The sequence below is a fragment of the Loxodonta africana genome, chromosome 4 (genome assembly GCF_030014295.1).
Source record: "Loxodonta africana isolate mLoxAfr1 chromosome 4, mLoxAfr1.hap2, whole genome shotgun sequence".
In the NCBI taxonomy this organism is placed as follows: Eukaryota; Metazoa; Chordata; class Mammalia; order Proboscidea; family Elephantidae; genus Loxodonta; species Loxodonta africana.
Genome location: NC_087345.1, coordinates 520,372 through 548,294, shown reverse-complemented (window position 1 = coordinate 548,294; position 27,923 = coordinate 520,372). Strand labels below are relative to the sequence as shown.

Genomic DNA, 27,923 nt, shown 5'->3' with positions numbered 1-27,923 from the left:
TTTAGGGTATACTCCAGGGGTGGGGTTTAGGGTATACTCCGAGGGGTGGGGTTTAGGGTATACTCCAGGGGTGGGGTTTAGGGTATACTCCGAGGGGTGGGGTTTAGGGTATACTCCAGGGGTGGGGTTTAGGGTATACTCCAGGGGTGGGGTTTAGGGTATACTCCGGGGGTGGGGTTTAGGGTATACTCCGAGGGGTGGGACTGCTGGGTCACATGGTAGAGGCATTTTCAGTTTTGATGAAGTCAAAATTTATCAGTGTTTTTCTTTACTGGTATGTTTGTGTCCTAAGAAAATTTTGCCTACACCAGGGTTGTGAAGACACTAATGTGTTTCTTTTTAGACACTGTATAGTGTTAGCTTTTGCATTTAGAGCTATGATCCATCTTTTTTTTTAACTGCTTTATTGAAATACTGTGATATACAATTTGATAAGTTAAAAAAAACTAATGTATTTTGTTGTTGAGAATATATACAGCAAAACATACACCAATTCACCAGTTTCCACACGTACAATTCAGTAACAGTAATTTCATTCATTGAGTTGTGTGGCCATCCTCACCTTTTCCGAGTTGTACTCCCCATTAACGTAAACTCACTGCCTGAGGTTCCTGTCTAATCTTCCGAGTTACTGTTGTCAGTTCGATCCCGTATAGACAGTTCTTAAAAGGGCACAAGGCTCAAGGGCTTCCTTACTGGAGCCCCGGTAGCTGCTGTTGTTGTTGTTAGGTGCTGTTGAGTCTGCCCAGATTCATACCAACCTTATGTACGACAGAACCAAACACTACCCGGTCCTGTGCTGTCCTCACGATCGTTGCTATGCTTACACCCGTTGTTGCAGCCACTGTGTTGTCTGTCCATCTTGTTGGTCGTTTTCCTCTTTTTTTGCTGACCCTCTCCTTTACCAAGCATGATGTCCTTCTCCAGGGACTGATCCCTTCTGACAACATGTCGAAAATATGTGAGATGCAGTCTCGCCATCCTTGCTTCTAAGGAGCATTCTGGTTGTACTTCTTCTAAGACAGGCTTATCCCTTCTTTTGGTAGTCCATGGTATATTCAGTATTCTTCCCCAGCACTATAATTCACAGGCGTCAATTCTTCTTTGCTCTTCCTTATTCATTGTCCAGCTTTCACATGCATATGAAGTGATTGAAAACGTCATGGCTTGGGTCAGGCGCACCTTAGCATTCAAGGTGACATCTTTGCTTCTCAATACTTTGAAGAGGTCTTTTGCCGCTGATTTGCCCAATGCAATGCGTCTTTTGATTTCTCGACTGCTGCTTGCATAGGTGTTGATTGTGGATCCAAGTAAAACAAAATCCGAGACTTCAGTCTTTTCTCTGTTTATCATGATGTTGCTTATTGGTCCAGTTGTGACGATTTTTGTTTTGTTTATGTTGAGGTGTAATCCATACTGAAGGTTGTGGTCTTTGGTCTTCATTAGTGTTTCAAGTCCTCTTCATTTTCAGCACACACGGTTGTGTCATCTGCATAATGCAGGTTGTAATGAGTCTTCGTCCAATTTGGATGCAGTGTTCTTCTTCATGTAGTCCAGCTTCTCCAATTACTTGCTTAGCATAGGTATGGTGAAAGAACAGAACCCTGAAGCACACTTTTCCTGACTTTAAACCATGCAGTAACACCTTGTTCTATTCGAATGACTGCCTTTTGATCTGTATACAGGTTCCTCATGAGCACAATTAAGAGTTCTGGAATTCCCATTCTTTGAAGTGTCATCCATAGTTTGTTATGATCCACACAGTCGGGTGCCTTTGTGTAGTCAATAAAACACAGGTGAACATCCTTCTGGTATTCTCTGCTTTCATGCATTATCCATCCGACATCAGCAGTGATGTCCCTGGTTCCACATCCTCTTCTGAATCTGGCCCGAATTTCTGGCATTTCCCTGTTGATACACTTCTGCAGCCGCTTTTGAAAGATCTCGTAAAATTTTACTCGCATGTGCTATTAATGATACTGTTGGATAATTTCCAAATTCTGAGGGATCACCTTTCTTGGGAAAAGGCGTAAATATGGATCTCTTCTAGTTGGCTGGCGTAGACGAGTGAGTCCTCCCCGCGCTGTATCTGTCTGTTGAAGCGCATCGGTTGGTGTCCTGCCGTTTCCTGCACATCGGTTGGTGTCCTGCCGTTTCCTGCGCATCGGTTGGTGTCTTGCCGTTGCCTGGACCCATGTTTTTGCCAGTGTCAGCGCAGCTTGGACCTCTTCCTTCGGCACCATCAGTTCCTGCTGATACGCTGCCTCCTGAAATGGTTGAACATGCGACCAATTCTTTTTGGTATAGTGATGCAATGTTTTCCTTCTATCTTCTTTTGATGCTTCCTACGTTGTTTAATATTTACCCCGGTAAAATCCTTCAGTATTGCTACTCAAGACTTGAATTTTTTCTTCAGTCCTTTTAGCTTCAGAAGTGCAGAGCGTGTTCTTCCTTTTTGGTTTTCTATCTCCAGGTGTTTGCACATGTCATTATAACGCTCTGTCTTCTCAAGCTACCCTTTGAAATCTTCTGTTCAGCTCTTTTACTTTATCATTTCTTCTCTTCACTTTATCTACTCTACATTCAAGGGGCAGTTTCACGGTCTCTTCTGACATCCCTTTTGGTCTTTTCTTTCTTTCCTGTGTTTTTAATGACCTCTTGCTTTCTTCACGTGTGATATCCTTGATATTCCACACTTGTCTGGTCTTCAGCCATTAGTGTTCAGGGTGTCAAATCTGTTCTTGAGATGGTCTCTAAATTCAGGTGGGATATGCTCAAGGCTGCACTTTGGCTCTTGTGGCCTTGTTCTAATTTTCTTCAGTTTCAACTTGAACTTGCATATGAGCAATTCATGACCTGTTCCTGGCCTTGTTCTGATTGATGGTATTGAGCTTTTCCATTGTCTCTTTCCACAAATGTAGTTGATTTGATTCCTGTGTATTCCATCTGGTAAGGTCCATATGTGTAGTCACCATTTAAGCTAGTGAAAAAAGGTATTTGCAACGAACAAGTGGTTGGTGTTGCAAAATTTTATCATGGAATCTCTGGCATTGTTTCTGTCACAAAGGCCATGTTTTCCAACTCTCGATCCTACTTCTTTGTTTCCAACTTTCACATTGCAATTACCAGTAATTAAAAAAAAAAAAAAATTTTTTTTTTTTTTATCAAGGCATCCTGATTACAAGTTCGATGAATTTCAGACTACAGACGTTGGTAAAAATCTTCAGTTTCTTCATCTTTGGTCTTAGTGGTTGGTGTGTAAATTTGAGTAATAATCGTATTAACTGGTTTTCCTTTAGGTGTATGGGTATTATCCTATCACTGACAGCGCTGTACTTCAGGATAGATCTTGAAATGTTCTTTTTGACGATCAATGCAGTGTCATTCCTCTTTAAATTGTCGTTCCTGGCATAGTAAACCGTATGATTGTCCCATTCAGAAAGGCCAGTACTGGTCTATTTCAGCTCACTAATGCCTGGGATATTGATGTTTATGTGTTCCATTTCATTGTTGATGATTTCCAGTTTTCCTAGATTAATACTTATTACATTCCAGGTTTTGATGGATGTTTGCATCTGTTTCTTTTCATTTTAAGTCGTGTCGCATCAGCAAATGAAGGTCCCTAAAGCTTGACTCCATCCATGTCATTAAGGTCGACTCTACTTTGAGGAGGCAGCTCTTCCCCAGTCATCTTTGAGTGCCTTCCAACCTGGGGGGCTCATCTTCCAGCACTATATCAGACAACGTTCCGCTGCTATTCATAAGGTTTTCACTGGCTCATTCTTTTCAGAAGTAGACTGCCAGACCCTTCTTCCTAGTCTGTCTGAGTCTGGAAGCTCAGCTGAAACCAGTTCGTCATGGGTGCCCCTGCTGGTGTTTGAAAACCCGTAGCATAGCTTCCATCATCACAGCAACACCACGGCAGCAAACTGGCAGACGCGTGGGGGTGGTGGCTAGTTAAGTTAAACTATTTTCTGGTTTTAAGATGTCTTAACAGGATATTTTTGGTTTAAGGTTTGAGGATTATCTTAGGGCAGTAGTTCCAAGGATTCATCCAGCCTCCACAGTTTGATAAGTTTTGACATGCGTATGCACCTGTGAAATGATCATGACAGTCAGGATAGTGAACATCTCTCTCACCCTCCAGAATTTCTTCTGTCTTTTTAGAATCCCTCTCTTTCCTGTTCCCTCATCCCCAGACAATCACTGATCTCCTTTTTCTATGAACCATCTTGCATTATTTTTTGTATGTGGCGTGAGAAGGGTCAGGATACACCCCCATATGTATATACAGTTTTTCTAGCATTATTTGCTCAAAAGATTCCCCTTTCTCCATTAAATTGCATCAAAGTCTTTTTTATAGGTTAATTGAATATGTGTGTAGGTTTATTTCTGGATTTCCTATTATGGTCTGTTGATCTGTTTTTCTTTCTTATGCCATTACTGTTGTTGCTGTTAGGTGCTGTTGACTCAGCTGCAACTCATAGCAGCCCCACGCACAACGGGATCGGATCGTTGTGATCCATAGGGTTTTCACTGGCTCCTTTCGGAAGATCTCCAGCTCTTTCTTCCTAGTCTGTCTTAATCTGGAAGCTCTGCTGAAAGCTGCTCAGCATCACAGCAACACGCAGGCCTCCACTGACAGAGGGTGGTGCCTGCTCTGAGATACATTCACAGGGTGTTGAACCTGAGGCTCCTACATGTTGTCTTGATGACTGTAAGTTAATGGTGAGCCTTGAAATCAGGTAATATTAAAAAATCCAACTTTATTCCAGTTTAGAATTCTCTTGCTGATTTTAGAATAAGCTCTTCCATTTGTACAAAAGATTTTGCTGGGTGTTTGGTTGGGATTACTTGGAATCTGTCGATCAATTTTGGGAGAAATGAATTGTTAACAACAGTAAGTCTTCTGATCTGGGCATACAGCATACCTCTCCACTTACTTAGATCTTCTTTAATTTTTCTCAGCTATGTTTTGTAGTTTTCAGCATAGAGGTACACTTTTCAGATTCAACGTATTAACTATTTGGATTTTTGATGCTATTGTGAATATTTTTTTATTTTATTTTTTGGTTGTTTTTTGTTAGTATTTAAAAATACAGTTGTTTAGTGTATACTGATTGTGTATCCTGCAAACTTACTTAATTCATTTTTTAGTTTTTCTTGTCTGTTTATAGATTCCTTTGGACTTTCTACCTATATAAAAAGTAATATGTGTGAATAAGGACAGTTTTACTTTCTCCTTTCTCATTGTTATGCCTTTTATTTTTTCTTCTTGCTTTATTGCATTGGCTAGAACTTCTAATACAATGCTGAATAGAAGTGGTGATTAGTGGGCCTTCAGTCTTTCATTCATGGGGGGTGTGTGTGTGTTTGTGTGTGTGTGTGTGTGTGTGCTTGCACACACATGCCCATGCTAGAATGTTCTAGAAATGCTGGAATACATAAGAATACTAGAAATGCTGTAATAAAGGAGGAGAGACTGGTGATAGCAGAAGGAAAGGGATGGGAGCAAGGACTCTTTCTTCATTGTTGGAGGAGTGAAGGGAGAGAATGTGGTAGATTTTGGTTGGTAGATATGATGGAGGGAAGGTAGGGAGCTCCCGTTTGAGACCATTTGCTCTTTCTGTGAATTTAGGGGATGAGGATATTAGAGAGTTGAGGAAAGAGTAGAAGAAATAAAATGACTGTCGCGTTACTTATCCATTGCTACATAACAAACCATTCCGATGATTTACTTGCTCATGGGTCTGTGGGTTGTCAGTTTGGGTTGAGCTCAGCTGGCATGGGTTATCCCTGCTACCCAGGTCGTCACCTTGGCTTACTCTTACGACTGGAGCCTTTGCTGAATGCTTAGGCTCCCCTCTTCACATGGCCTGCCATTCTCAAGGAGGCTGAACTGGGCTTCTTCACGTCTCAGGATTCTCAGTGTGCGAGAGGGGGCGCTGCAGGCCTCTTGAAGCCCAGCTCAGAACTACACAGTGTCCCTCTGTCACGTTCTGTTGGCTGCAGCCAGTCGAAGCCAGCTGAGGAATTGTGCCCATGTAAAATGTGCCACGGTGTCTTAAAGGGGGAGCCAGCTTATGAGAGAGATACAGGAGTGTTGCTAGGTTGTGTTTGATGTTCATTTGACGTTTGTGGTCATCAATGTAAAAGGAATGAAACTCAGGTCAGGTTCTCTCATGGAAGCCTTTTCCAGCCAGCAGCCTCCTTTCTCTGACCAATGATGATAATTGCTAGCATTTATTGGGCACTTACTGTTTACCAGGCATGTGTTGAACACTTTATACAGATGATCTTGTTTGATGCTCACACTACTCTTTGAGGTAAACACTGTCATCAGAAACGGAGAAGCAGAGTTTAAGAAAATTCAATCAGGTCAGCATGTGTGGAGCTGAGCTTTGGACCAGGCACTTGAACTCTGGAGTTGCCTTTTCAGCCATCATGCCGCCACACCTTTAAAGAAGGTGTCACGTCCTCGGGTCAGTCGTCATCGCAGCACCTGGCGTGCACCGTGCACCCCCGTGTGCCAGCAGGGTTCTGAGCTGGTGTATCCCCGTCAGTTCTCACACCAGCCCTAAGAGGTTGATGTTTTTATCCCTGCTCAGAGACAAGCAGGAGGCATGGCAGCTCGAGCCCATGGACTCCTGCTCATGGCCAACAGTTGGATGGCTGGTGGGTGGATCCCGGGGAATCTACCTGTGGGAGTGCCCCTGTGATCACTTTCCCTGAAGCAGCTGGTCTCCCCACAGTTGGCACCCTGCGATGTCTCTGCTCTGCTGGAGCCTAGGCTTGGGGGGCAGGGACTGGGTGGTTATTGTCTTCTGCTCTGTATTTGTAGCTGAATAAATGAGACTCGGTGTCCTCTCTCTGGGCTGCTGCTGATGTCCACACCTTTTAGGATCTTTTTTTTTTTTTTTTATTGAGCTTCAAGTGAACGTTTACAAATCAAGTCAGTCTGTCACATATAAGTTTATATACACCTTACTCTATACTCCCACTTTCTCTCCCCCTAATGAGTTAGCCCTTTCAGTCTCTCCTTTTGTGACAATTTTGCCAGCTTCCAATCCTCTCTACCCTCCCATCCCCCCTCCAGACAGGAGATGCCAACACAGTCTCAAGTGTCCACCTGATACAAATAGCTCACTCTTCATCAGCATCTCTCTCCTACCCACTGTCCAGTCCCTTCCATGTCTGATGAGTTGTCTTGTGGTATGGTTCCTGTCCTGGGCCAACAGAAGGTTTGGGGACCATGACCGCCGGGATTCTTCTAGTCTCAGTCAGACCATTAAGTATGGTCTTTTTATGAGAATTTGGGGTCTGCATCCCACTGATCTCCTGCTCCCTCAGGGGTTCTCTGTTTTGCTCCCTGTCAGGGCAGTCATCAGTTGTGGCCGGGCACCATCTAGTTCTTCTGGTCTCAGGATGATATAAGTCTCTGGTTCATGTGGCCCTTTCTGTCTCTTGGGCTCATAGTTATCGTGTGACCTTGGTGTTCTTCATTCTCCTTTGATCCAGGTGGGTTGAGAACAATTGATGCATCTTAGATGGCCGCTTGTTAGCATTTAAGACCCCAGACCCCACATTTCAAAGTGGGATGCAGAATGTTTTCATAATAGAATTATTTTGCCAATTGACTTAGATGTCCCCTTAAACCATGGTCCCCAAACCCCCGCCCTTGCTCCGCTGACCTTTGAAGCATTCATTTTATCCCGGAAACTTCTTTGCTTTTGGTCCAGTCCAGTTGAGCTGACCTTCCATGCATTGAGTGTTGTCCTTCCCTTCACCTAAAGTAGTTCTTATCTACTAACTAATCAGTAAAAAACCCTCTCCCACCCTCCCTCCCTCCCCCCCTCGTAACCACAAAAGTATGTGTTCTTCTCAGTTTATACTATTTCTCAAGATCTTATAATAGTGGTCTTATACAATATTTGTCCTTTTGCCTCTGACTAATTTCGCTCAGCATAATGCCTTCCAGGTTCCTCCATGTTATGAAATGTTTCACAGATTCGTCACTGTTCTTTATCGATGCGTAGTATTCCATTGTGTGAATATACCACAATTTATTTGCCCATTCATCCGTTGATGGACACCTTGGTTGCTTCCAGCTTTTTGCTATTGTAAACAGAGCTGCAATAAACATGGGTGTGCATATATCTGTTCGTGTGAAGGCTCTTATTTCTCTAGGGTATATTCCAAGGAGTGGGATTTCTGGGTTGTATGGTAGTTCTATTTCTAACAGTTTAAGATAACGCCAGATAGATTTCCAAAGTGGTTGTACCATTTTACATTCCCATCAGCGGTGTATAAGAGTTCCAGTCTCTCCGCAGCCTCTCCAACATTTATTATTTTGTGTTTTTTGGATTAATGCCAGCCTTGTTGGAGTGAGATGGAATCTCGTCGTAGTTTTAATTTGCATTTCTCTAATGGCTAATGATCGAGAGCGTTTTCTCATGTATCTGTTAGCTGCCTGAATATCTTCTTTAGTGAAGTGTGTGTTCATATCCTTTGCCCACTTCTTGATTGGGTTGTTTGTCTTTTTGTGGTTGAGTTTTAACAGAATCATATAGATTTTAGAGATCAGGCACTGGTCGGAGATGTCATAGCTGAAAATTCTTTCCCAGTCTGTAGGTGGTCTTTTTACTCTTCTGGTGAAGTCTTTAGATGAGCATAGGTGTTTGATTTTTAGGAGCTCCCAGTTATCTGGTTTCTCTTCATCATTTTTGGTAATGTTTTGTATTCTGTTTATGCCTTGTACTAGGGCTCCTAAGGTTGTCCCTATTTTTTCTTCCATGATCTTTATCGTTTTAGTCTTTATGTTTAGGTCTTTGATCCACTTGGAGTTAGTTTTTGTGCATGGTGTGAGGTATGGGTCCTGTTTCATTTTTTTGCAAATGGATATCCAGTTAATGCCAGCACCATTTGTTAAAAAGACTATCTTCTCCCCAATTAACTGACACTAGTCCTTTGTCAAATACCAGCTGCTCATATGTGGATGGATTTATATCTGGATTCTCAATTCTGTTCCACTGGTCTATGTGCCTGTTGTTGTACCAATACCAGGCTGTTTTGACTACTGTGGCTGTATAATAGGTTCTAAAATCAGGTAGAGTGAGGCCTCCCACTTTCTTCTTCTTTTTCAGTAACGCTTTGTTTATCCGAGGCTTATTTCCCTTACATATGAAGTTGGTGATTTGTTTCTCTATCACCTTAAAAAATGACATTGGAATTTGGATCGGAAGTGCATTGTTTGTATAGATGGGTTTTGGTAGAATAGACCTTTTTACTATGTTAAGTCTTCCTATCCATGAGCAAGGTATTTTTTTCCACTTAAGTAGGTCCTTTTTAGTTTCTTGTAGTAGTACTTTGTAGTTTTCTTTGTATAGGTCTTTTACATCTTTGTTAAGATTTATTCCTAAGTATTTTATCTTCTTGGTGGCTACTGTGAATGGTATTGATTTGGTGATTTCCTCTTTGATGTTCTTTTTGTTGATATAGAGGAATCCAAGTGATTTTTGTATGTTTATCTTATAACCTGAGACTCTGCCAAACTCTTCTATTAGTTTCAGTAGTTTTCTGGAGGATTCCTTAGTGTTTTCTGTGTATAAGATCATGTCATCTGCAAATAGAGATAATTTTACTTCCTCCTTGCCAATCCGGATGCCCTTTATTTCTTTGTCTAGCCTAATTGGTCTGGCTAGGACCTGTAGCACAATGTTGAATAAGAGCAGTGATGAAGGCATCCTTGTCTGATTCCCGTTCTCAAGGGAAATGCTTTCAGGCTCTCTCCATTTAGAGTGATATTGGCTGTTGGCTTTGCATAGATGCCCTTTATCATGTTGAGGAATTTTCCTTCAATACCTATTTTGCTGAGAGTTTTTATCATAAATAGGTGTTGGACTTTGTCAAATGCCTTTTCTGCATCAATTGATAAGATCATGTGGTTTTTGTATTTTGTTTTATTTATATGGTGGATTACATTAATGGTTTTTCTAATATTAAACCAGCCTTGCATACCTGGTATAAATCCCACTTGGTCGTGGTGGATTGTTTTTTTGATATGTTGTTGAATTGTATTGGCTAGAATTTTGTTGAGGATTTTTGCATCAATGTTCATGAGGGATATAGGTCTGAAATTTTCTTTTTTTGTGATGTCTTTACCTGGTTTTGGTATCAAGGAAATGGTGGCTTCATAGAATGAGTTAGGTAGTATTCTGTCATTTTCTGTGCTTTGAAATACCTTTAGTAGTAGTCGTGTTAACTCTCTCTGAAAGTTTGGTAGAACTCTGCAGTATAGCCATTCGGGCCAGGGCTTTTTTTTGCTGGGAGTTTTTTTATTACCTTTTCAATCTCTTTTTTTGTTATGGGTCTATTTAGTTGTTCTACTTCTGATTGTGTTAGTTTAGGTAGGTAGTGTTTTTCCAGGAATTCATCCATTTCTCCTAGGTTTTCAAATTTGTTAGAGAACAATTTTTCATAATAATCTGATATGATTCTTTTAATTTCAGTTGGGTCTGTTGTGATGTGGCCCATCTCGTTTCTTATTCAGGTTATTTGTTTCCTTTCCTGTATTTCTTTAGTCAGTCTGGCCAATGGTTTATCAATTTTGTTAATTTTTTCAAAGAACCAGCTTTTGGCTGTGTTAATTCTTTCAATTGTTTTTCTGTTCTCTAATTCATTTAGTTCAGCTCTAATTTTTATTATTTGTTTTCTTCTGGTGCCTGATGGATTCTTTTGTTGCTCACTTTCTATTTGTTCAAGTTGTCGGGACAGTTCTCTGCTTTTGGCTCTTTGTTGTTTTTGTATGTGTGCATTTATCGATATAAATTGGCCTCTGAGCCCTGCTTTTGCTGTGTCGCAGAGGTTTTGATAGGAAGTATTTTCGTTCTCGTTGCATTCTATGAATTTCTTTATTCCCTCCTTAATGTCTTCTATAAACCAGTCTTTTTTCAGGAGGGTATTGTTCAGTTTCCAAGTATTTGATTTCTTTTCCCTAGTTTTTCTGTTATTGATTTCCACTTTTATGGCCTTGTGGTCTGAGAAGATGCTTTGTAATATTTCGATGTTTTGGATTCCACAAAGGTTTGTCTTATGACCTGGTATGTGGTCTATGCTAGAGAATGTTCTATGTGCGCTAGAAAAAAAAGTATACTTTGCAGCAGTTGGGTGGAGAGTTCTGTATAAGTCAGTGAGGTCAAGTTGGTTGATTGTAGCAATTAGGTCTTCCGTGTCTCTATTGAGCTTCTTACTGGATGTCCTGTCCTTCTCCTAAAGTGGTGTGTTTAAGTCTCCTACTATAATTGTGGAGGTGTCTATCTCACTTTTCAGTTCTGTTAAAATTTGTTTTATGTATCTTGCAGCCCTGTCATTGGGTACATAAATATTTAATATGGTTGTATCTTCCTGGCCAATTGTCCCTTTTATCATTATGTAGTGTCCTTCTTTATCCTTTGTGGTGGATTTAACTTTAAAGTCTATTTTGTCAGAAATTAATATTGCTACTCCTGCTCTTTTTTGCTTCTTGTTTGCTTGATATATTTTTTTCCATCCTTTGAGTTTTAGTTTGTTTGTGTCTCTGAGTCAAAGGTGTGTCTCTTGTAGGCAGCATATAGACAGATCATGTTTCTTTATCCAGTCTGAGACTGTCTGTCTCTTTATTGGTGCGTTTAGTCCATTTACGTTCAGCGTAATTATAGATAAGTATGTGTTTTTTTGTTGTTGTTGTTGTTTATGTGTTTAGTGTTGTCATTTTGATGCCTTTTTATGTGTGTTGTTGACAATTTCATTTTTCCACTTTTTTGTGCTGAGACGTTTTTCTTTGTAAATTGTGTGTTCCTCTTTTTCATGGTATTTGACTTTATGTTTGCTGAGTCATTACGTTTTTCTTGGATTTTATTTTGAGTCATGGAGTTGTTATACCTCTTTGTGGTTACCTTAATATTTACCCCTATTTTTCTAAGTAAAAACCTAACTTGTATTGTCCTATATCGCCTTGTGTCCCTCTCCATATGGCAGTTCTATGCCACCTGTATTTAGTCCCGCTTTTGATTATTGTGATCTTTTACATATTGACTTCAATGATTCCCTGTTCTGAGCGTTTTTTTTTTTTTTAATTAATCTTAATTTGTTTTTGTGATTTCCATATTTGAGTTGATATCAGGGTGTTCTGTTCTGTGACCTTGTGTTGTGCTGGTATCTGATATTATTGGTTTTCTGACCAAACAATTTCCTTTAGTATTTCTTGTACCTTTGGTTTGGTTTTTGCAAATTCTCTAAGCTTGTGTTTATCTGTAAATATCTTAATTTCGCCTTCATATTTCAGAGAGAGTTTTGCTGGATATATGATCCTTGGCTGGCAGTTTTTCTCCTTCAGCGCTCTGTATATGGCATCCCATTGCCTTCTTGCCTGCGTGGTTTCTGCTGAGTAGTCTGAAGTTACTCTTATTGATTCTCCCTTGTAGGAGACCTTTCTTTTATCCCTGGCTGCTTTTAAAATTTTCTCTTTATCTTTAGTTTTGGCAAGTTTGATGATAATATGTCTTGGTGTTTTTCTTTTTGGATCAATCTTAAATGGGGTTCGATGAGCATGTTGGATAGACACCTTTCGTCTTTCATGATGTCAGGGAAGTTTTCTGCCAGCAGATCTTCAATTATTCTCTCTGTGTTTTCTGTTATCCCTCCCTGTTCTGGGACTCCAATCACACGCAAGTTATCCTTCTTGATAGAGTCCCACGTGATTCTTAGGGTTTCTTCATTTTTTTTAATTCTTTTATCTCATTTTTTTTCCAGCTATTTTGGTGTTAATTCCCTGGTCCTCCAGATGTCCCAGTCTGCATTCTAATTGCTCGAGTCTGCTCCTTTGACTTCCTATTGCATTGTCTAATTCTGTAATTTTATTGTTAATCTTTTGGATTTCTGAATGCTGTCTCTCTATGGATTCTTGCAACTTGTTAATTTTTCCACTATGTTCTTGAATAATCTTTTTTAGTTCTTCAACTACTTTATCAGTGTGTTCCTTGGCTTTTTCTGTAGCTTGCCTTATTTCATTTCTGAGTTCATCCCTGATGTCTTGAAGCATTCTGTAATTTAGTTTTTTATATTCTGTATCTGATAATTCCAGGATTGTATCTTCATTTGGGAAAGATTTTGATTCTTTAGTTTGGAGAGTTGTAGAAGCAATCATGGTCTGCTTCTTTATATGGATTGATATCGACTGCTGTCTCTGAGCCATCACTAAGATATTGTAGTGATTTATTCCAAATTTGCTCACTGAGTCTTATCTTGTTTTGTTTTCTTTCAGTATACATAGAGGGGCTACTAGATTGCCCTGTCTTGATTGTTGTAGCCCTTGACTCACATATGACCTATTACCAGCTGGTTTGGGCTGTTACCAGGTATATAAGCCTGAGTCCATTCACTGTTCTTGAGTAGAATCTGATTTTGGGTCATCAAGTGTGTGCTGCCCCCTAACACCTATCCACCTTGAGAAGTAGTGGTGATAGTTGTGTGCACCAGATTCTAGTAGCAGCAGGGGTTCACACTCCAGGGAGGGCAGGATGCTGGCAGGCTTCCCCCAAGTGTCAGTGAGGTAGGTGTGTCTCTATTCCTAAAGCACCTTGGTGGGTGGGCTCTGCAGCTGTACCTTAGGACCCCAATGCAAGTACCTCTACAGATTGGTAGGTGTCACCCTCCTTAGACCCCTAAGGCAGGAGGCTAGGTGGTCTGGGGGAAGCTTCAGCCCTCAGTTCCCTGTTGTGGGTCAGTGAGGGCTCTGTTGCATACGCAGAGATATCAGACCTGGGAAACTTGTCTTTCCAGTAATCCCCTAAAACAAATACAGTCAGATCCCTATCAGAAATGCCTTTGCATTGTAATAGCCACCTTGTTCCCTGTAGGGATGAAAGCCCAAGACTGTGGATCACATATGCTTGGCTGGAGCTGGTTCTGTGTTTTTAGTCTAATTAGGGAAGGATTTTTGGTCCCTGGGTTTTTTGTGGTTGCTTCTCTTAGGCCAGAAGAATAGGTTACGAAATGACCAAAAAAAAAAAAAAAAAAAGGGAAAAGAAAAACCGGGGAGCAGTTCTCCCTCTGGCTCAGGAAATTCCAATGTTAATGAAGCCGCCTGGGAAGTGGAGAGGAGGGTTTAGAAAAACAGGAGAGAGTAGCACCCTGGAATATAAACAAAGTTACTTATCTTGCTTGAGATGACTGTTTTATCTGAGATTCCCGAGGGGCGCATCGCCTGTGTGCGCTGGCTGAGTAGAGATTGCCCCCGAGGGTCAGGCCCCCGTCCCATGCTTGCGCTGTCTCAGAAGCCGTGGACAGTTCCTCCGCTGCCAGTCCAAAGCCCAGCGTCAAGGTTCCCCGGCTGGGATGCTGCACTCCCGGCTTCAAAAACAGTCAGTGCCTCCCAGTGACTTCTCCTCCCGCCAGCCGCGTCACTGTGCCGCCTGCGCGGACCAGCTGGGCCCCCTCCCGGGGTCAGTTCAGGGGGGTAGGGTTGCTCCCCATGTTTGTACCTTCACAGGATGTCCTGCTCAGCTCCCCTGCGCCCAGTCCAAAGCCCCGCGCCAAGGTTCCCCGGCTGGGACGCTGCACTCCTGGCTCCAAAACCAGTTGCTGCCTCCCGCCGACTTCTCCCGCCAGCTGTGTTGCCGCGCCGCCGGCGAAGACCGGCTGGGCCCCCTCCCGAGGTCAGTTCAGGCAGGTAGGGCTGCGCCCCGTGTTTGTTCCATCACAGGATGCAGTGCTCAGCTCCCCTGCACCCAGTCCAAAGCCTGGCGCCAAGGTTTCCTGACTGGGACGCTGACTCCAGGCACCGAAAACAGTCGCTGCTTCCCCGTAGTTGTTCGTTCTCGGTCTCTGTCACTCAAGTCAACTCTTTAAATCTGTGTTTGTTGGTCAGGGTTCGTAGATTGTCGTGGATGTGATCGATTCACTTGTTTTTCCGAGTCTTTGTTGCAAGAGGGATCTGAGGTAGCGTCTACCTAGTCAGCCATCTTTCAGGAGCTCACCTTTTAGGATCTTATCTTTAGGAATATCCCTTCCATCTGTCAGCCCACTGATAACTCCAATTTTTTTGTCATTCTCTTTTTAAGATTGAGATGTAACTCCCATACGGTGAAATTTATCCTTTAAAATATACAGTCCAGTGGTTCCTAGCATATTCACAAAGTTGTTCAACTATCACCATGATCTAATTCTGGAACATTTCATCACCCAGGCAGAAACCCATCGACTGCTGCGTTTTGAACACTATGTCTCTCTCCTTAAGGCCTCGTGTCCACCTCAAGTGGCCTGCTTGGTCCCATGTTCAGCTCCTTGCCTGGAGCCCTTCTGGATGACCCAGCCCTGTGGTGCTTCCTGTCATCATGAGCGCTCCTAAGCCCCCCATTGTCTCCTTTGATGGTTCCTTTTTCCTTCCTCAACTGGGTCTGCGTCTGGGGTATCAGGTGGAGATTGAGGATGTGAACTTTGCTGTCAACAAGCCTGGGTCCCAGTGCTAGACCTGGCATTTACCAACCTGTGACCCCGGGCTAGCTGTGCAGTGACAGGCCTCTCCTTTTTCTTGACTGGGGTTGTGTGAAATGGCAGTAGTAGTGATAGTCGTAATGTCAGAATGTGGCTAACTTCAGGGGGATAATGACCAGGATCAGCCCAAAGCTGACTACCATGAAGTAGAGGTCAGATACACCTCCACTCTCCAGCTTTTTTACCAATTACGACACCGGCTGTCCCTCCCACAGCACCCTCTGCTTCTCTTCTGGGTTCAGTAATTTGTTGCAATGGCCACACAGAACTCATAGGCCATACTTAGAGTTAAGTCGTTTATTAAGGAAATAATGGTACAGCTCGGGATTAGGATCAACTGGCTGCAACTTGGGGTAGGCAAAGTCTTCCTCCTTCTGTGCAGGACAGCTCTCTCAGCCCCCTGGAGACAGGTCTCCTCTTGGCCTCCTGGACTCAGGCTCCTCTCGGCCCCCTGAGGACAGGTCTCCTCTCAGCCCCCTGGGGACAGGTCTCCACTCCACCCCCTGGACTCAGCCTCCTCTTGGCCCTACCATCTGTTGCCACCAACTCTGCTGCAGGACCCCTTTGGGCCTGTCACTGCCGGCTCTGCTCCAGGCCCCTTCCAGGCCTCTAGCTGTCTCCAGTGTTACCGCCCTTGACCCGTGTTTTAGCTCTTCTAGGAGGTTCCTTTTTTCCTGCTTCATTCTTTCTCAAAAAACCTCTGTGGGACTGGCTGCAGCTATGCACAAGTCTTTATCAGTTTCAAGGTGTGGCCCTCCCACGAGGGCCATGAACTGACCAATCCCCTCTTCCCTCTTAGTAGGCCTCAGGTACTTCATTTGCATAATAGACCACAGATACCTTATTTTCATAGTCTATTGACCAATCCCAGCAGACTGTAGCCCAGGGCCAGACAAAACATATCAGACCATCAAATTGTTTACAGCTTTCTCAGGAAATGTCAATCAACCTGGACAAAAGTAACAAACCCTCTGGGTTAGGAAACTAGGGCAAAGGTAATTCCTCAGGGCTTAAGGGAAAAATCTCTCAAGCTGTTTTTCCAAAGAACCAGGGCAGAAGGCCGCATAAAGGAGCCATTTCACCACAGGTTGGTGCCCTACTGCCCACTCCGCTGAGTCCTTCATGAGTTAAGTGGCAGCACACATGGGCTTGGGTGGGGTGGTGCGTGGGCTGGTCTCCGTGAGAGTAGATCCTCCTGTGGTCTGTGGGAGATCTCCTCGTGGAGGCCTGCGGCACTTACTGCTCTCCTGCTTCTCCGTGTTTGGACGAGGCGTGCTCACAGCGCTGTGGCTTACCTGGTGTTTTGGTGCAGTTCTCTGCTGTTTGACAAGGCTTTTAGCCAGCCTGCCTCTAGCTCTGAGTGTGCCCTGCCCCACCGCGGGACTCCCCATTCTGGCTCTGATTCTCCCAGGAGTATAGTGTTGAGAACAAATACAGTGTGTGAATCCTGTCTGACATTCCACGTGTTATTATGGAGGCAGAACCCAGACTGTGACCTTTCTGTGGGGTGCCTTTCTGTGGGGTGTCTCTGGTTCCCTGCTGTTGATCCCTTTCTTCCTGGACCCCAGGAGGCATTTGGTGGCAGTGACAGCTCTATCACAGAGTCACACTTTTGCACAGACACCGGGTACATGTCCCAGGTTGCAGAGCTGGTTAGTGACAAAGCTGGATTTCCCCGGGCCTGGGCTTCTGTGACTGGGGAGTGCCTTGGCCTGACCTGCCTGCTACCCTCCTGCCCTGAGGGGCTCTTTGGCTGCCTAGGGACCGTGTTTGACTCCCAGGAGGGAAGAGTCGTGGTGAGGGCCATAGCACCGAGTGAGAAGCGTGAGAAGCGTGCCCCTCCGGATGTCAGAAGCTCCATCCTGGACCACGCCAATGAATAGTGGTCTTCAGTTTCGTTTTGAGCCTGACCTTAGTTGTTCTTGACGGCCAGGAGAATGCTGTGGTGGAAGCCGGAGACCGTGGAGGACCAGTTGGCCTGACAGCCTCTAGGTCAGGCCGTGGAGGCTGCGTGTTGAAATCGTCTTTCCGAGACTGCAGGAGGGGCCGCAGAAGCTCCCACTGCTGGGATGGGCAGTTGGTGCTGTGGGATCCTGAAGCCCTAGGAATGTACAGCCACGCAAACGGGCAGCTCTTGGGAGGAGGGCACTTGAGCCAGCTGCCCACCATGGGTTTTGTTCATGCAAGCTCTTATCTCCTCTGCACTGCCCTAGGCACAGGGACCCACTCCTGTTCATGGGTGTCATCTGGTGCCTCACCTGGCTCCTGGTACAAAGTCGGTGTGCAGAAATAGTTATGGCTTGGTCGTTAAAGATGAGTAAACTGAGGCTTAGACAAGTTTTGTGACTTGGCTGAAGGCCCTCATGGGGGCAGTAGTGGGGCTCATGTGGGCCCTGTGTCCCACTGCACTGGAGGCTCCTGGAGAAAGCAGACCTGCCCACAACACCCCTGTGCTGACAGTGACCAGAAGCAGCGTCCGTTCATCAGCTTTCCTTTTTCCAATTTATTGGTGAAGAGCTTTGTATTTGGTTATTTTCCTTGGCCCTTCTGTGTCAGAAATGCAGAACTCCTGTGGGCCTTGCTCAGGCTTTCTAGGTGCCCGTAGGGCTGTGGAGGAGTGCTTCAGGCTGTGATCTGTGAGTGTGGGGTCAGCACTCCCGCCAACACCACGCTGTCCGTGTATGATCGGAGAGAGGCGGGAATGACAGAGTCCTGGCCAGAAAAGCTTCCGGGCAACATTACTGCACAAATCTCTTTTCACTCAGAAAATTTGTTTTAAAATTTTCAATGTTGCAAAAGACAAAACAAGTAAATGGGATCTCATAAAAATTAAAAACTTTTGATCATCAAAAGACTTTACCGAAAAAGTGAAAAGATAAGCTACTGACTGGAGAATGTCTTCAGAAACCATGTATCTGACAATCTAATAACTAAAATATGTATAAATATACATAAAACTTCAACAGCTTAACAACAAAAAGACAAATAACTCACTTTATTTGGAAATGGTACTTAGAGACCACGATTGGAATATTTTTGAGAGCTTTTCTCTGAAAAGTTGCGATGTGTTTGCAGTGAGCTATTCAGTCGTCCTTGTGACCAACCCGTTGCTGTCAAGTTGATTCCGACTCATAGCAACCCTATAGGACAGAGTAGAACTGCCCCATAAGGATTCCGAGGAGCAGCTGGTGGACTTGAACTGCCAGCCTTTGTTTAGCAGCTGAGCTCTTAAGCGCTGAGCCACCAGGCCCCTCCTTGTGACCAAGGTTGTGCGTTCCTGGGTGGTGGTGTGTGTGTAGTTAGGAAACTGCAGGCATCGTCATAGAAATCCGTCTCGTATCCTTAAATTCTTTAGTGGGATTCCAGCCACTGAGCCAGTCAGCCAGATGTGGAATGGTTGGTACAAATTCTACAAATCTCTTTAGAACAAGCAGAGACAAACTTTCCTGATAATTTGAATACTGAGTAATGATAACTGACTTCTGTAAAATGATTACCAAAACCCAAACCATTTGCCCTTGAGTTGATTCCGACTCATGGTGACCCCACGTGTGTCAGAGCGTAACTGTGCGCCATAGAGTGTTCAATGGCTGTGTTTTTGGAAATAGAATCACCAGGCCTTTCTTCCAAAGTGCCCGTGGGTGGACTCAAACCACCAACCTTTTGGTTAGCAACAAGCATGTTAATCATTTGCACCACCCAAGGGCTCTAGTAAAATGATTACACTTTCTTTATCGATGTTTTCCTTTTCCTTTGCCTGCCTTTTTGGTAAGTTAACTTCACAAAGGCAGAACTTAAGATAAGTTTTTTTCCTCTTATTTTTCAGGCAAAAAGATTATACAGAAATCTTCCACTGAGTGAAAAAAAAATTTCTTAAAGTTGCATATACTCCATGAAAAACCCCCAAGTGTTTTCATGTTTTGCCTGAATACAAGATTTAAGCAAGAAGTTTCTAAAGAAGGTAAGATAATTTTCTTTTTCTGTTTGTTTCTACTTTATTATGTAATTTGTGCTAGTACATTACATAGGTGTAAGTTCAAAAATGGGTGACAGCAGAGACTTTAGTTTTTAAGGAATGCATAAGGGCTGTTGTCTCAGTTTTTTTTAATTGTGTTAAAATATATATAGCATAAAATTTTCCATTTGAACCATTTTTAAGTGTTCAGTTCAGTGGCATAAATTATATTCACAATGTTGTTTATTTTCGTTACTCTTTTACTTTCTCCCGTCTGCTTTTGAGATGCTGTGTGTGTGCCTGTGGGCAAGTTACTTAGGCTCTCCAAAGCTAACCAGAAAACCAAATCCATTGCCACTGAGTCAGTTCTCACTCATAGCGACCCTGCAGGACAGAGTAGAACTGCCCCACAGTGTTTCCAAAGGGCAAATGGTGGATTCGAACTGCCAACCTTTTAGTTAGCAGCCATAGCACTTAACCACTACGCCACTAGGGTTTCCTCCAAAGCAAAGTGTAGTCCAAATAAAGTGAAGACAGTTATGCCTAGGTAGTGGGCTGTATGCCTTATCTCACTTGCAGGGAACAAATGAACCAGGGCATATACACTGTCGTAGTTGTCATCCAAGGTGATAACTAGATGAAAAAGGGCGGGAAGCACTTTTTCTAGCAGTATTCCAAAAAAAACCCATTGCCTTCAAGTTGATTCCGACTCATAGCGACCACATTGGACGGAGTAGAACTGCCCCATAGGGTTCCCAAGGAGGGGCTGGTTAGCAGCTGTCGCTCACCGTAGCTCTTAACCACTGCACCACCAGCGCGCCACCATAAGTATTAAATGCTCCTAGAAGACTTTCCCATCACAATCCAAGTAGATGTTATATATTTTATAATAAACGTGATTTAAAAAAAATTTTTATTGTCGTTGAGAATATACATAGCAAAACATACACCAGTTCAACAGTTTCTCCATGTACAATTCACTGACATTGATTACATTCTTCAAGTCGTGTATCCGTTCTCACCCTCCTTTTCTGAGTTGTTCCTCCCCCTCTGGCTCTAACAGATACCCACAATGTAGAAGTGGTTTTGGAATTGAGTAATAGGTAGATGCTGAAAGAGATTTAAAGTACCTAATAGTAAAAGCCTAGATTGCCTCGACAAGACTGTTGGAATTATGGACATCAAAGACAATTCTGGTGAAGACTTAGAAGGAAGTGAGGGAGAGCTCTGTAACACTGGAGATGGCACAAAGAAGAGAAGCAGCAGCAGAGAAACGGTGGCAGCAAAACCAGGAGACTGGTGCAAGATGGTGTGGGAACTGACCCACGGAGCAAGAGAGCTGAGTGCCTTTAGGCAGGACGCTTCCTGGTAGAGTGGGGTACCCCTGGGCACTTACTGGTAGAGCTAAATAGCTTTGTAACACTTTCTTGAGCTGGGCAGAGGCCTGGCCCATGGGGCCAAGAGGCCAAGGAACCGGGAGACAGAAGGTGAAGACACTTGGAGCATGGGAAGCAGGCCTGCCTCAGAGTTTCAAAAGGTGGGGCTGTGACCTCTGACTTCTCAAAGGGTTAAAACATGGCCTCCTGGCTATCAAAGGGTGGGACCACAGCCTCTCAGGTTTCAAAGAGTCAGATCTTCACCAACTCAATTCTAGAGCATGGGTCTGCCATTCATGAGTGCCAGATCTGTTGCTCAGTGCTGAGGGGGTGGGGCTGCCGTGCCCTAGGGGCAAAAGAACGGGGCCTGCCATGGCCTAGAGGGGAGGTTTGCCAATCAAACTGACTAAGAATGGGGCCGCCCAAATCTGAGGCAGCAGAATTGCTGTCCCAGTGGGCCTGGATGGTGGAATTGAAGCCCAGGGCAAAGGGGCCTCTACCCAGAATCTGGAGAGTATGGCCAACACCCATAGTTTGGAGGGCAGGACCATTGCCTAAATGGCCTCAGAGAACAGAGGATTATTTTCAAGCCTTAAGAGCTAATGTAAATTGTTCTGCCGGGTTTTTTACTTGCTTGGTGCCCGTTCTTCCTTTTTTCTCTCTATGTTCTCCCATTTGTAATGGAAATATCTACCTTGTGACTGTTTTATCATAGTACTTTGGAAGCAGATAACTTGTATTCTAGATTTCAAAGATGAAGAAGAACTTTGCCCTAGGATGGAATTTGCACTTGCAATTGACTTAAGGCTTTTGGGATGATATGATGGGGTGAATGTGTTTTACATGTGGAGAGAATATGAATTTTGGGGGAACCAAAGCCCCCGCGTGGCTGTCAGTTTGTTGTACTGTAGGGGCTTGTGTGTTGCTGTGATACTGGAAGCTATGCCACTGGTATTCAGATACCAGCAGGGTCACCTGTGGCAGGCAGGTTTCAGCTGAGCTTCCAGACTAAGACAGACTAGGAAGAAGAACCCTCAGTCTACTTCTGAAAAGAATTAGCCAGTGAAAATCTTATGAACAGCAGTGGAACATTGTCTGATATAGTGCCAGAATATGAGCTCCCCAGTTTGCAAGGCACTCAAAAGACAACTAGGGAAGAGCTGCCTCCTCAAAGTAGAGTCAACCTTAATGACGTGATAGAGTGAAGCTTTCGGGACCTTCATTTGCTGATGTGGCACGACTCAAAATGAGAAGAAACAGTTGCAAACATCCATTAATAGTCAGAACCTGGAATGTACGAGGTACGAATCTAGGAAAATTGGAAATTTTCAAAAATGAAATGGCAAACATAAAGATCGCTATCCCAGGTGTAAGTGAGCTGAAATGGACTGGTATTGGCCATTTTGAATCGGATAATCATCTGGTCTCCTATGCCAGGAATGACAGCTTGAAGAGAAATGGCGCTGCATTCATCGTCAAAAAGAACATTTCAGGATCTGTTCTGAAGTACAAAGCTGTCAGTGATAGGATGATATCCATACACCTACAAGGAAGACCAGCTAATGTGACTATAATTCAGATTAAACCACTATGGCCAAAGGTGAAGAAATTGAAGATTTTTTCCAACCTCTGCAGTCTGAAATTGATTGAACATGTAATGAGGATGCATTGATAATTATTGGTGATTGGGACGTGAAAACTGGAAACAAAGAAGAAGGATCAGTAGTTGGAAAACATGGCCTTGGTGATCGAAACGATGCCATAGATCCCACGATAGAATTTTGCAAGACCAACGACTTCTTCATTGCCAATACCTATTTCACCAACGTAAATGGCGACTATACACATGGACCTCACCAAGTGGAATACACGGGAATCAAACTGACTGCATCTGTGGAAAGAGACGATGGAAAAGCTCAGTATCATCAGTCAGAACAAGGCCAGGGGTCGATCGTATAACAGACCCATCAATTACTCATATGCAAGTTCAAGTCGAAACTAAAGAAAATTAGAACAAGTCCACGAGAGCCAAAGTATGACCTTGAGTATATCCCACCTCAATTTAGAGACCATCTCAAGAATAGATTTGATGCGTTGAACAGTAATGACCAAAGACTAGACGAGCTGTGGAATGACATCAAGGACGTCATACATGAAGAAAGCAAGAGGTCATTAAAAAGGCAGGAAAGAAAGAAAAGACCAGAATGGATGTCAGAAGAAACTCTGAAACTTGCTCTTGAATGTCGAGCAGCTAAACCAAAAGGAAGAAATGATGAACCAAAACAGCTGAACAGAAGATTTCAAAGGGCGGCTCGAGAAGACAAAATATTATAATGACATGTGCAAAGAGCTGGAGATAGAAAATCAAAAGGGAGGAACACAGTTGGCATTTCTCAAGCTAAAAGAGCTGAAGAAAAAATTCAAGCCTCTAGTGGCAATAGTGAAGGATTCTATGGGGAAAATATTAAACGATGCAGGAAGTGTGAAAAGAAGATGGAAGGAGTACATAGAGTCATTACACCAAAAAGAATTGGTGGATATTCAACCATTTCAAGAGGTGACATATTATCAGGAACCGATGGTACTGAAGGAAGAAGTCCAAGCTGCTCTAAGAAGTCCAAGCTGCTCTGAAGGCATTGGTGAAAAACAAGGCTCCGGGAATTGATGGACTATCATTTGAGATGTTTCAACAAACTGATGCAGCGCTGGAAGTGCTCAGTCATCTATGCCAAGAAATTTGGAAGACATCTACCTGGCCAACTGATTGGAAGAGATCCACATTTATGCCTATTCCTAAGAAAAGTGATCCAACTGAATGCACAAATTATAGAAAAATATCATTAATATCACATGCAAGCAAAATTTTGCTGAAGATCATTCAAAAGTGGCTGCAGCAGTATATTGACAGGGAACTGCCAGAAATTCAGGTCGGATTCAGAAGATGACATGGAACCAGGGATATCATTGCTGATGTCAGATGGATCCTGACTGAAAACGGAGAATACCAGAAGGATGTTTACCTGTGTTTTATTGACTATGCAAAGGCATTTGACTGTGTGGATCATAACAAATTATGGATAACATTGCAAAGAATGGGAATTGCAGAACACTTAATTGTGCTCATGAGGAACCTTTACGTAGATCAAGAGGCAGTTGTCTGGACAGAACAAGGGGATACTGAGTGGTTTAAAGTCAGGAAGGGTGTGTGTCAGGGTTGTATCCTTTCACCATACCTATTCAATCTTTATGCTGAGCAATAATCTGAGAAGCCGGACTATATGAAGAAGAACGGGGCATCAGGATTGGAGGAAGACTCATTAACAACCTGCGTTATGCAGATGACACAACCTTGCTTGCTGAAAGTGAAGAGGACTTGAAGCACTTACTGATGAAGATCAAAGACCACAGCCTTCAGTATGGATTGCACCTCAACATAAAGAAAACAAAAATCCTCACAACTGGACCAATGAGCAACATCATGATAAACGGAGAAAAGGTTGAAGTCGTCAAGGATTTCATTTTACTTGGATCCACAATCAACAGCCATGGAAGCAGCAGTCAAGAAATCAAAAGATGCGTTGCATTGGGCAGATCTGCTGCAAAGGACCTTTTTAAAGTGTTGAAGAGCAAAGATGTCACCTTGAGGACTGAGGTGTGCCTGACCCAAGCCCTGGTATTTTCAGTCACATCATATGCATGTGAAAGCTGGACAATGAATAAGGAAGAGCGAAGAAGAATCGATGCCTTTGAATTGTGGTGTTGGTGAAGAATATTGAATATACCATGGACTGCCAAAAGAATGAACAAACCTGTCTTGGAAGAAATACAGCCAGGATGCTTCTCAGAAGCAGGGATGGCGAGACTGGGTCTTACGTTGGACAAGCTGTCAGGCGGGATCAGTCCCTGGAGAAGGACATCATGCTTGGCAGAGTACAGGGTCAGCGGAAAAGAGGAAGACCCTCCACGAGGTGGATTGACACAGCGGCTGCAACACTGGGCTCAAGCATGAAAAGATTTGTGGGCACGGTGCAGGCCTGGGCAGAGTTTTGTTCTGTGGTACACGGGGTCGCTATGAGTCGGAATTGACTCGATGGCACGTGACAGCAACGACAAAGGGTGGAATGGTATGGTCTGAATTGTGTCCCCCAAAGTATGTCAGCTGGCTAGGCCATTGTCTCAGGCTGGATTCTTAGAGAAACAAAACGGGAAAGGTATAAATATAGAGAGAGTGATTTATAGCCAGGAAGTGGCTGACATGATTATAGAGTTTGGAACATCCCAAGTCCACGGGTCAGGATAGATGCTTCTCCTGATTGAGGGGCTGGCGAGCTCAAGATCGGTAGGTCAGAGGGCAGGGCTCTTGCTCACAGGTTGCAAAAATTGATGCATCCTAAGATTGACAGGCAAGACCGTACAGGTAAGCTGCTAGCTCAAGACCCAAGAACCAAAGATCAGACAAACAGGAGCCAGCTGCAGGTCCAGAGTGAGCAAAAGCCCCCGAGCCTTGCCAGAATGTCTGCTTAATATTTGATACGGGCCGCATGTGCAGTGAAACTCCCCTTCAGCTTTGATACAGCAGAATCTCATCATGGAGGTGATCGCATTATATCAAATCTCATCACGGAAGTGATCATAACATCATACGACTGCCGAACCACTGAGAATAGTGGCCCAGTCAAGTTGACACACAACCCTAACCATCACAGGCCCATATTGTCATTTTTTTCCAGACGAAAGGGAATTCAGACATTTAGCCCATCTGGTGGTGTGTTGGTAAATAGTTGACAACTGGCTGTTTGGGGGAGGGAAAAGATCCTCCTGATTCGTAGCGTTTGCTGATTTTTCATGGTATAAGTAATCCCACCAGGTCTGAGTTCAAGACACTAGGACGATGGAATTGGGGAGTGGTGGGCTTGCTCAGTGGCCCCGCTGGCCTGTGTTGGCCCCACCACCTCATCTCTGTATTTCTTTCTCTTCTCCATGGACAGAGCGTTTGGGAATAAAATGTCCCAGAAATTCCTCTCAGCCCTTTATGTGAAGCAGCTCGTTTTATGTTCATGACAGCTCTACGAGACAGGTACGCTTATTGTTCCCATTTTGCAGGTGAGGAAATCTAGGCACAAGAGGTTATCTAACTGGTCTCAGATCACATAACAGAGCTGGACTTTGATCAAAAATCTTAAAAAAAAAAATTGATTTGTGGCCAGACAGGTAACAAGGTGCATTTCATATTCTGATTCTTTCTTGGCAACAGTCTCTACCACAGAATGTTCTTTTTTTGAAGGGCTCTTTCATGGAACTGTATGATCTTATGGGTAACTTTTCTGTTTGAAAGCTACTTTCTGATGGTTATGCTAACCTGAAAAAGTAAATACAGGAGCAGAATTTGGAGTTCCTGTCACTTGGCTGTTGGAGAAGAATCTGGAAGATGTGGGCAACAACATGTTGGACAATCCAGATGGGATACTGAGGGTATCGTCAGGACGTGAGAGGATCCGTCTAGTGTGCTCGTGCTGCAGGTATAAGCAGAGATGCCTCAAATTCACAAGCAGATGCAGACACAGAAGTCTGTCCCCCCTGGACTCTTGAGGTGCTGCAGTAGGACTGCCCTCCAGGCGTGCATGGGAGGAGGATGTGGCCAGCCCTGGGCCGGCCATCAAGAGGAGAGCATACTAGCACTTCTGCTGGGGTAGCCTGTGGTTGCCGGAACACAGAAGCGTTTCAAAAGAAGCATGTTATCTGCTGGGAGACCTGGACTCAGCTTATGCCAGTTCCTTTGACAGTGAAACTCTCAGCGACTCAATCAGTGCTGTCACAGGGAACCCTGCAGGGGCTGTGGGTGCTGTCATCTCTGAGTAGTGCATAAAGTACTCCTATCGCTGACGGAAGCATAGAAATGTGGGTGTCATGCAGAGATTTTTTTTTACTTAATAGCATACCAAAATGTACTCATGAGCTAAGGAGGCAAATGGCCTAAGTTAACTATTTTAAGAGTAACTTGAGAGTTTTATTTCAGGCGTTAGTGGTAACGTAGGCAGAGGCTCTTGACTGGAGGTCTGCCATATTGGTGAGATGAGAAAAATAAGTATAATGAGGTGTTTTTTTTTTTAAACTACGTTTTTTCGAAGTAAAACATTATCCTCAATCCTGAGGTTATGGCCTTCTTTTTTTGTTGTTGTTTGATTTAAAAAAAAAAAAATCATTGTTTTCTGAAATGAAGGGTAATTGTAGATGGTAGCTTATCTTTTCCTTTCCTCCTTTGTGTCTCCTTTTCTTTATCTCTCCCTCCCTCATACTCTCTTCCTTGCTTGGCAAAGTTGAAACATTGGTAGTCTTGTAGAAAAGAGAAGAAAGTTTACAGGTTTATGAAATCCTGATGGCTTGGAATCACTGAGCTAGACTAACTTTACAAATTATGGGGACTCGGTTTAATGAGTAGGTACTAATTAACGTTATCAGTTGATACATTGATTCTGTAAACGTAAATGAATTCTTCAGAGCCCTTGAAAATCTTTGTTTACAGGGTAAATATCCTCACTAAATTTTCTTTTTGTTTTATATTTAAGGGTAAATGAGTAGATGTTAACTTAGCTTTTTGTTGTCAAGTTTCAGAATTTACAGATAAGTGATACGATGGTGGTTATCTGGGTTTAATTTTGTTTTACTAGTTGTACAAGATTTGTTCTGTATGTAGGTCCATGGAATATTTGACAGATACATAAGATATGAGGCCCGTCCCTGCCACGGAGGTACTGTGGTCTTTAGCACATGCGAGCCAGCGCCTGGGCTGTATGTATGGGCTTCATCCGGATCAGTGTGGACGTCCCTTCCTGGGGGCCAGCGAGTATGGGCACGGTTCAGCGTGCCTCTGAGCAGTAGTTTCTGTGTGGTGCTGCCTGGGCCACTTATTGGAAGAACCCCCCAGTGAAGGGACATTACAGATGTCTGGACAGTCTCGTGGCCCCAGGTAATAATACGTGGCAGACATTTCAGAATAGGCCTGGGCAGTGAAGTGGTGTGATGTCTGGGTTTACTCCCACACGGTCCCCGGCGGGGTGGGA

At 43.6% G+C, this 27,923-nt stretch overlaps 2 protein-coding genes across 19 annotated transcripts in view; both read left to right on the top strand.

Annotated features, from left to right (window-relative positions):
* Positions 1 to 17,414, top strand: part of LOC135231140 (proline-rich protein 36-like) — a 41,927-nt gene extending 24,513 nt beyond the window's left edge. Inside the window, exons 5-7 of the mRNA XM_064283223.1 lie at positions 14,341 to 14,480; positions 14,528 to 14,693; positions 17,100 to 17,414. Of these exons, the coding sequence (XP_064139293.1) occupies positions 14,341 to 14,480; positions 14,528 to 14,693; positions 17,100 to 17,414 (621 nt within the window). The remainder of the gene's footprint in view (positions 1 to 14,340; positions 14,481 to 14,527; positions 14,694 to 17,099) is intronic.
* The window catches only part of PPP6R2 (protein phosphatase 6 regulatory subunit 2), a 102,339-nt gene that overhangs the window by 23,934 nt on the left and 50,482 nt on the right, over positions 1 to 27,923 (top strand). For 16 of the 18 annotated variants that reach the window (XM_064283278.1, XM_064283277.1, XM_064283276.1 and 13 more), the window contains exon 2: positions 19,358 to 19,492. The gene's annotated coding sequence lies outside the window, so the exon portion shown is untranslated. Of the gene's footprint in view, positions 1 to 14,088; positions 14,694 to 19,357; positions 19,493 to 25,850; positions 25,940 to 27,923 lie in introns of those variants that run through there. The other 2 variants (XM_064283257.1, XM_064283256.1) reach the window with 2 other exon arrangements.